Source organism: Oncorhynchus nerka, linkage group LG26, assembly GCF_034236695.1.
Source record: "Oncorhynchus nerka isolate Pitt River linkage group LG26, Oner_Uvic_2.0, whole genome shotgun sequence".
NCBI lineage: Eukaryota > Metazoa > Chordata > Actinopteri > Salmoniformes > Salmonidae > Oncorhynchus > Oncorhynchus nerka.
In genome coordinates, this window is record NC_088421.1 from 3,859,550 (window position 1) to 3,869,035 (window position 9,486).

The 9,486-nt window shown below is 41.2% G+C and overlaps 2 protein-coding genes across 2 annotated transcripts; both read right to left on the reverse strand.

Moving 5' to 3' along the window:
- Positions 1 to 694: 694 nt before the first annotated feature.
- On the reverse strand, positions 695 to 2,695 carry LOC115123565 (ferritin, middle subunit-like). The gene is made up of 4 exons (XM_065009998.1): positions 2,372 to 2,695; positions 1,852 to 1,998; positions 1,499 to 1,624; positions 695 to 1,033 (listed from the first exon to the last, which is right to left on the reverse strand). The coding sequence occupies exons 1-4, from the start codon at positions 2,471 to 2,473 to the stop codon at positions 878 to 880; spliced, it is 531 nt and encodes a 176-aa protein (XP_064866070.1). The 5' UTR covers positions 2,474 to 2,695; the 3' UTR covers positions 695 to 877.
- Positions 2,696 to 6,944: 4,249 nt separating this feature from the next.
- Positions 6,945 to 9,110, reverse strand: LOC115115363 (ferritin, middle subunit-like). The gene is made up of 4 exons (XM_065009997.1): positions 8,803 to 9,110; positions 8,322 to 8,468; positions 7,970 to 8,095; positions 6,945 to 7,508 (listed from the first exon to the last, which is right to left on the reverse strand). The coding sequence occupies exons 1-4, from the start codon at positions 8,902 to 8,904 to the stop codon at positions 7,353 to 7,355; spliced, it is 531 nt and encodes a 176-aa protein (XP_064866069.1). The 5' UTR covers positions 8,905 to 9,110; the 3' UTR covers positions 6,945 to 7,352.
- Between the last annotated feature and the right edge of the window lie 376 nt (positions 9,111 to 9,486).

The following is a 9,486-nucleotide window of genomic DNA, read 5'->3' on the forward strand; positions in this document are numbered from 1 at the left end:
TTCCATTGCTGATTAGAACATCTTCCCCTTTAACCAAGTGGTCTAGCCACCAGAAACTCCTTTAATGTAGCTTGAAAACAATATTTTTCAGTTCAAGTATTAAAGTTTGGCTTGCAGGTTAATTACCACAATGACAGCGTTCAGTAACTTATGTAAAGTAACAGTAGCGTTGCAACCATATGACAGCTCCAAAAAGCCCCTTAAGAACGAGAGGCTTGTAGAATCATTCCTTTTTAAGTATTCAGTTCATAATCTGCTGTAGTGGAACTATTGGGCATTACCAACTGAAATAAACACGAGTGACGATTTGTCAGAGCCGAACTTCAGAGAAATGTTGCATAACAGCTGGCTAACTGTTTTGATTGACCTCTATGCTGTCTAATAAATTTGTGATGCAGAGTAAAGGACTACATCAATTGTAGGTAACAATTTCACTCCTACGGAATTAGAGTTGACAACTGGGTCCTTTATTGACATGGCACTATTACAAGATACAGTAAAGGACACCCTGTGGTCAGAGGTAACATCCTTTATAAAACTCATGTTAAACTATTGTTATGACCCTCAGTCAGTAGGTCTACAATAGTCAGTATTTATCACTGGTATGAAGACGCTCAGTAAAAGAGCAAAGCACCTCAATAGACTGATACAACATCCATTACTACAGGTCAACACTTAAAAAACAGCAACAAAATTCAGTGATATTTTTTTATTGTTTTACAAGAAGCCTTGCCTCAAATACAGTAGTGTTGTGAACAGAAACATCAATGTCACAGCAGTGTTGCAATTCACCAGTTTAACACTCCCATCCCTATAAAAAGCAAAGCCAGGAGTCCTGGTCTGAGGCTGGAGGCCGTAGCCTGGGGATGGAAGTGGTTTAGCTCTGGCCTCCCAGGGTGTGCTTGTCAAACAGGTACTCTGCCATCTTGTTTTTGACAGCATCCATCTTGGTGAGGTTGGTGATGTGGTCACCCAGCTTCTTAATGGCCTCCACCTGCTCATTCAGGTAATGAGTCTCCAGGAAGTCACACAGCTAAAGAGGGAAAACACAGGTCAGACAAGAGAATGAATAGACTATTGTAACTAACTACAGTAACACACAAGAGCCTGGTGGTAATGGCATAAGTGTAGATAATGAGGTGTCTATTTTTTAACTAGACTAGTCCGTTAACAAACACTTATTTACAATGGCATCCTAATGTGGAACAATAGGTTAACTGCCTTGTTCAGGGGCAGAACAGATTTTTACCTTGTCAGCTCTGGGATTCAACCCAGCAACCTTTGTTACTGGCCCAAAGCTCTAACCACTAGACAACCTGCCGCCCCTTATGCATTAGCTGCATTGTGTGAATCTGTGGACTATTGTGTGCGTGTGAAGAAGCAGGTCATACAATCCTGTGTCATTAGTTATCAGAGCTACAACAACCTGATCATCTCCTGGGACAGTATCTGTATTCTATGTGATACATACATGTGGTGTGGTTCCACCATAACTTACATGGGGGTCAACCTTGTCAGAGGCAATCTTGTGCAGGTCCAGCAGGGTCTGGTTCACATTCTTCTCCAGCTGCAGAGCACACTGCATGGCCTCCAGCCCATTGCCCCACTCATCACGTTCTGGCTTCTACACAGGCCAGAGTGAACACAGGAGGGTTAGGGACTACTAGCAAACGTTAAGGTTTGGATAAAGTGAACGGAGTTACATCCCTCACACGGTTTCAGTTCAGTGGTTAGAGGCAGTATGTTTAGGACTACTCCAGGTTCTCTCGATCAACTGAACACTGGACACTCCATGGAGTAAAGACATTAATCAGTCTACAATCTAAATGTGTTTGATGCTCAGGCGCTCACCTTGATGTCCTGGAGTAAAATGCGTCCACCTCTCTTGTTCTGGAAAGAGAGTAGTTTGTAGGCGTGCTCTCGCTCCTCGTCGCTGTTCTCCTTGAAGAAATGCGCGAAGCCAGGCAGAGCCACATCGTCACGGGAGAAATAGAAAGCCTGGGTCGACAAACAAAACAGTGTGGTTAAAAGAAGAAAAAAGCGCCGAACGTGACTGGGCGTTATGTTCTTGTTGTGGCAACTAAACTTGATGATATAGGCATGAATAGGTCCAGTCTGTAGTCTACTTGGTAACCTGACATTTAACCTGTCAAGGAGTTGTTACGCGCGCTGACCAAGGTAGGATAGATTCCCGGCTTCACTTGAATGCTTTACCAACCTGGAGGGTCTTAATAGCCTTGCCAAGTAAAACTCAAATATGTACTTAACGAAGTTGAGGTTATTGGCTACAGAAAAGTCAGGTGAAAAGTGGAATTTAGGCCCAGGCATAATAACAGGTAGCTCAACAAAACGGGCATCTTGGTAGACACACCATTGAAGTGTAGGTGTAGGACGCAAACATCTCCAAGTTGATCATCCGGTTGATGGCAGCTTCGCAATCGTGGTGATAGTTCTGGCGGATCTGAGACTCCATTTTGGCAGATTTTCTTTAATATCTAAAGTAACGGTACAAAAATAGGGTTTATTCGACTATTTTGCTATTATAGTTCAGGTAAGTGTTATGTTATCAATCCAGAATGTTCTATAATGCGGGACGAAGGCAGAGGAGTTCCGTTCAATCACTGTTGAAGCAAGAACTTCTTCATGCGTCTTCTCAGACTTGTGAACTGGAAGGGGCCTTGTTCGCTCTATTTATTGTTCCAAACATTACGCGTCAGTGAAATCCACCCTCACAGAGCGTAGCCAATCACCTTTAGAAATTCAACAGGAACTATGCGGATCATTTGATGAAGATGCCATTCCTCAGGAGTGAATGTAACATTGTGTGTTCTCATGAATTCTTGATAATCGTATGGTTGACCATCATTGTTCAATAATTGTTTAATCCAAATAATGTTGTTGTTAAACCAGTCTTTTTGATATGGACCCTGATTTAACTTTCATTGTTCATTTGTTTATCTTTAATGGAAGATTCTTTATCCATGAAATGAAGTGGGCAGAGAACAAACCCCTCTTCACATTATTTAAGATAGAATTTAAATATTATTTTGAAATTATCAGTAAATGTAAAAACAAAAAAATCTATATTCACCATAAAGAGACTCATATCTCCCTCACTAACTTTAAACATCAGCTGTCAGAGCAGGTCACATATCATTGCACCTGTACATAGCCAAATCAAAATCAAATCAAAGCCCATCTGTAAGTAGCCCATCCAACTACCTCATCCCCATATTGTTACTTATTTTTTAGCTCCTTTGCACCCCAGTATCTTTACTTGCACATTCATCTTCTGCACATCTATCACTCCAGTGTTCAATTGCTAAATTGTAATCACTTCACCACTATGGCCAATTTATTGCCCTACCTCCCTAATCTTACCTCATTTGCACACACTATATATAGATGTTTTTTTATTGTGTTATTGACTGTACGTTTGTTTATTCCATGTGTAACTCTGTGTTATTGTTTGTGTCGCACTGCTTTGCTTTATCTTGGCCAGGTCGCAGTTGTAAATGAGAACTTGTTCTCAACTGGCCTACCTGATTAAATAAAGGTGAAGTAAAAATAATTTAAAAAAAATGTTTAACAAATTGAAAAGGAATCTTGATATGTAATACCCCTGTCTGTTAGGTTTATGTACTCTTCTTTGTATATATTATGTATTGTTGTGTTCATAATAATACATTAAAAAAAATATATATATATATAAATAAATGATGACCCCACTCATTCACATCACCTAAAGCAAACATATGTATTATATTGACAAGAGAGCCGAGTGACCCATCTAACAATGGAAATACATGTGCTCAACAATTGGAGACAGGCAAGATCAGGTGGAACCATTCTAGCCAATGAGAGGGAAGGCACGGGTGTGAACAACACGCAGAACTAGACAATTTTTCTCAAAGTTGCCGGAATGCCACGTGCATCCGCATATATTAGTACATTTGTTAAAGCTTAAACATTACGAAACATCTATATGATCAAAATCTGCAAGTAATTTGACACTGTTATATACCTCCACACAAAACGGTTTTATCTCACGCGGACTGATTGTGGGTGGAGTAAATGCTCTTGCCTCGACCTCATCTTAATCTGTTTAAAAAATGTTACTTTGTTTATTACGAGAGTGGATGAATTTACTTGTTTTGACTAATTATGACAAGAGTTAAGAAAATGTTGAGAGGTGTAAAGTCAATAAGTTACGTTACACGTTGTCTGATGTTGGCTGACAATTTTTTAGCTACGCCATCCTTACGAACCGCATAGCATATCATTACAGCAGTATGTACCAGTATGTTAGCGTAAAGTTAGTTGGCTATTAATACATTAGGATTAGCTAAGTGGTATAGTCATTGTGCGTTCTGAATTTACGAACGCCGAGAGCGTGCTCTGCCACTCCAGATTTAATTTACAAACACACCCGAAATCGTACGATGTCTGGCTAGTAATTTGTTATGCTAGCAAGACCATCAGCTTGCGGTAGACAGGCGAAGCACTAGTAAGCTCAACAAGAAGTTTACAGTTCTTTTACAGTATACTCATATGTAACCTTTTTTTAACTAGGCAAGTCAGTTAAGAACAAATTTGGCCTACTCCAGCCAAACCCGGACGACGCTGGGCCAATCACAGCCAGATGTGATACAGCCTGGATTCAAACCAGGTACTAAAGTGATGCCGCTTGCACTGGGATGCGGTGCCTCAGACCGCTGCGTCACTCGGGAGCCCTAGACCACTGCTCCACTCGGGAGCCCTAGACCACTGCGCCACTCGGGAGCCCTATGAACTAATAGTATATATTATGTAGTGTACAGTATTTTAGAATGGGTAATCGAACACTACTTAGGTCTTCTGGGGCAGTATGCATCAAGCCTCTCAGAGTAAGAGTGCCGATTTAGGATCAGTTTAGCCTTTTAGATCACATTGAATAACATTACATTGATGGGGAAGCTCCTCCCCCCCAGCAGCCACCCAGCCCCTGATCTTTCCTGGCCTAGTATGTAAGGTAGTGCCTCTACTCCAATTTTTTGAGGACAGGACCCCTTTCTCCTAAAATGTAAGCCAAAACAGGCTCTATCTATCAGTTTGTCATAGCTACTATCTAGGTTCATTGTTTGTTGAAAAGTTATGAAGCTGCTTCAAATGTGGGTAAGGGTCTTCAACATAGATAATCCTTGAAGTATGTGCCCTGCTTTCTGTTACTTTGATCAACTGTTTTAGACTGAACCTCAGTTTATAGTGTAATGTTTTCATTATGAGTGCAAACAAAGTTTTGGAGGCAATGAGACAAAGCTTCTTCAGAGTGTTGGGAGTGACAGTAGACTTATGCTTAAACTGGTGTTACAAAAAGGGCTGTGACATACTTGGCATTCCTTTTTTTTTGCGAAAAGGGACATCACCTGTTGACTAAATGATGTGTCATGCTTAAAGGATAATTTAGGGTGATCGCGAACGTCTAGCATCACAAAGGTTGCCCTTTAACCTAACTCCTAACCTTAACCTTAGACCTAACCTTAACCCTTAACCCCTAGCCTAGCTAATTTCAGCCACCTAGCTAACGCTAGCACCTAGCCACCGAGCTAACGTTAGCCTCAACAAATTGGAATTCGTAAGATATCATATGTTTAGCAAATAGTAACATATTGTAAAAATTGCAATTAGTAAAATATAATATGAAAAGGATGGACATCCACAAATTAATACATACCATACAAAACATATCATACTAATGGCAGTATCCTGAATGTACTTTTACTATGTTACGTCTACCCCTGAGTCCAGATTGTTCTAAGTGACCATATTTTAGCAGAAGGGCAAACATAGCATTAAAAATGACATAGAATTGTCTTCATTTTTTTAATGCAATTATTTTCTGTAATGTTCAAAACCGAGAACCTGTGTTAAGTTGTTAAAGTCATGACAGGGTCCATCATGGGACCAGCTGCACAAAGTTATAAACAGTAAGTAATACTGTAAATGACTAACCATTACATAACTCTTTCTATTTAAGTTCTGAAGGGTGACAGTGTTTTGTCTGTACTCTTTCCCCCTTCCCCTCTCTCCCAATTGCTCCCTCCCACTATTTTTACCAGGGGCGCAACATTGGTTTTAGATGTGGAGGGGACATATATTTATATATTTTTGGGGTCGAATAAACACAGCAAACAGCCTACCCGACTGCTCTGAGGCATCCGCATGGTTCTAAAGCACACCGTTGCCTCGTTTTGTATCACATTCCAATGATAAAACTGGGGAGGGGACAAAAATACATGTCACCAGTGAAATTACCAGGTAAATTAGAACCCCTGCTTATTCCTGTCATAACCTCCTGTTGATTCTACTACAGTATGGAATGACTCAGGCTCTGCCCTGGCTGTATTTCTGCCTTGTCATTGTGACTCAGCATTCTGGAGTCTCAAGCAGAGAAGGAAGAGGAAGCGAGACAGCCCACTCCACCCCCCCCCATAGGAAGTCATCGCACTGATCGCACGCATTGATGTCTGCTTAAGGAGCCACCTCCTAAATCAGACAGTGGTAAACGTCCTGAGTTAACTCTTTTATCAACCATCGTTGGTCTCGAGGTAGTTCTGTTCTCAGTGACAATGGTGGAAGGAGGCGGAGTTTTGTGACTGCAGAAACAGACGAGGGGTGATGAATGGGCGAAGACCGACTGATACCAGATTTGAAGAAAAGGAAAAAGGGAAGGAGAGAACAGCAGGAACAAACACTATACTATGCAATTTACATATACTTTGTAACTTACTAAGGCATTTTAAAACAAATAGCTGTGAATGGTTGTTTTTGGTGAAATTAAGGGAAAATACAACACATTTCTAGAAAATATCAATTTAGTCAATCAGAACTCAAATAGCAATATTTTTCTGTATTACTTTAAATTGTTGGTCTAAGTATAACAGTTCAGAAAGTCACCACCAATGTCAAAACCCATTATTTTATATACACTGCTCAAAAGAATAAAGGGAACACTTAAACAACACAGTGTAACTCCAAGTCAATCACACTTCTGTGAAATCAAACTGTCCAATTAGGAAGCACCACTGATTAACAAATTTCACATGCTGTTGTGCAAATTGAAAAGACAATAGGTGGAAATTATCGGCAATTAGCAAGACACCCCCAATAAAGGAGTGGTTCTGCAGGTGGTGACCACAGACCACTTCTCAGCACCTCAATAGACTGATACAACATCCATTACTACAGGTCAACACTTAGAAAACAGCAACAAACTTATGTGATATTTTTTTATCGTTTTACAAGAAGCCTTGCCTCCAATACAGTAGTGTTGTGAACAGAAACATCAATGTCACAGCAGTGTTGGAATTGGTTTAGCTCTGGCCTCCCAGGGTGTGCTTGTCAAACAGGTACTCTGCCATCTTGTTTTTGACAACATCCATCTTGGTGAGGTTGGTGATGTGGTCACCCAGCTTCTTAATGGCCTCCACCTGCTCATTCAGGTAATGAGTCTCCAGGAAGTCACACAGCTAAAGAGGGAAAACACAGGTCAGACAAGAGAATGAATACAGACTATTGTAACTACAGTAATACACAAGAGCCTGGTGGTAATGGCATAAGTGTAGAGAATGTGGTGTCTATTTATTAACTAGACAAGTCCGTTAACAAACACCTATTTACAATGGCATCCTAATGTGGAACAATAGGTTAACTGCCTTGTTCAGGGGCAGAACACCTTTTTACCTCGTCAGCTCTGGGATTCAACCCAGCAACCTTTGTTACTGGCCCAAAGCTCTAACTACACAACCTGCCACCCCTTATGCATTAGCTGCATTGTGTGCATCTGTGGACTATTGTGCGCATGTGAAGAAGCAGGTCAAACAATCCCGTGTCATTAGTTATCACAGCTACAACAACCTGATCATCTCCTGGGACAGTACCTGTATTTATGTGATACATACATGTGATGTGCGGTTCCACCATAACTTACATGGGGGTCAACCTTGTCAGAGGCAATCTTGTGCAGGTCCAGCAGGGCCTGGTTCACATTCTTCTCCAGCTGCAGAGCACACTGCATGGCCTCCAGCCCATTGCCCCACTCATCACGTTCTGGCTTCTACACAGGACAGAGTGAACACAGAAGTGTTGAGGACTACTAGCAGATGTTAAGGTTAGGATAAAGTTTAGTTACACCCCTTACACTTTCAGTTCAGTGGTTAGAGGCAGTATGTTCAGCACTCCAGGTTCTCTAGATCAACTTACTCCATGGAGGAGAGTGTGTACAAGTGGTAAAGACATTCATCAGTCTACAATCTAAATGTGTTTGATGCTCAGGCGCTCACCTTGATGTCCTGGAGTAAAATGCGTCCACCTCTCTTGTTCTGGAAGGAGAGTAGCTTGTCGGCGTGCTCCCGCTCCTCGTTGCTGTTCTCCTTGAAGAAATGCGAGAAGCCAGGCAGAGCCACATCGTCACGGGAGAAATAGAAAGCCTGGGTAGACAAACAAACGTGTGTGGTTAGAAGAAAAACATGCCAAACGTGACTCGGCATTATGTTCTTGTTGTTGCAACTAAACTTGATGACAAAGGCATGAATCAGTCTAGTCTGTAGTCTACTTGGTAACCTACCGATTAACCTGTCAAGGAGTTGTTACGCGCTCTGTCAAAGAGATTCCCGGCTTCATTTGAAAAAAATTAATTTGCACTTCACTGAATTTCTTGGCTATTAATTATCTAGGCCAACAGAATAAAAAATGTGAAAAAGGCATTTAGGCCCAGGAATAAAGACAAGTAAAACAAAACGGTCACCTTGGTAAACTCCTTACCATTGAAGTGTAGGTGTAGGAGGCAAACATCTCCAAGTTGATCATCCGGTTGATAGCAGCTTCGCAATCGTGGTGATAGTTCTGGCGTATCTGAGACTCCATTTCGGCAGATTTTCTTTAATATCTAAATGAACGGTACAAAAATAGAGTTTCTTCGACTATTTTGCTATTACAGTTCAAGTAAGTGCTATGTCATTAATCCGGAATGTTCTATAATGCGGGACGAAGGCAGAGGAGTTCCGTTCAATCACTGTTGAAGCAAGAACTTCTTCATGCGTCTTCTCAGACTTGTGAACTGGAAGGAGCCTTGTTCGCTCTATTTATTGTTCCAAACGGAATGCGTCAGTGAAATCCACCCTCACAGAGCGTAGCCAATCACCTTTAGAATGTCAACAGGAACTAGGCGGGTCATTTAAAGACGAGCCCACTCATACACATGACCTAAAGCAAAGATTATTTATTATATTGACAAGAGAGCCGAGTGACCACTCTATCAATGGAAATACATGTGCTCAACGATTGAAGACAGGTAGATCAGGTGGGACCATTCTAGCCAATGAGAGGGCAGGTACGTGTGTGAACACCACGCACAAATATACTTCATTTTTCTCAAAGTTTCCGGAATACCACATACATCCACATATATCAGTACATTTGTAAAAGCTTAAACATTACGACACTTCT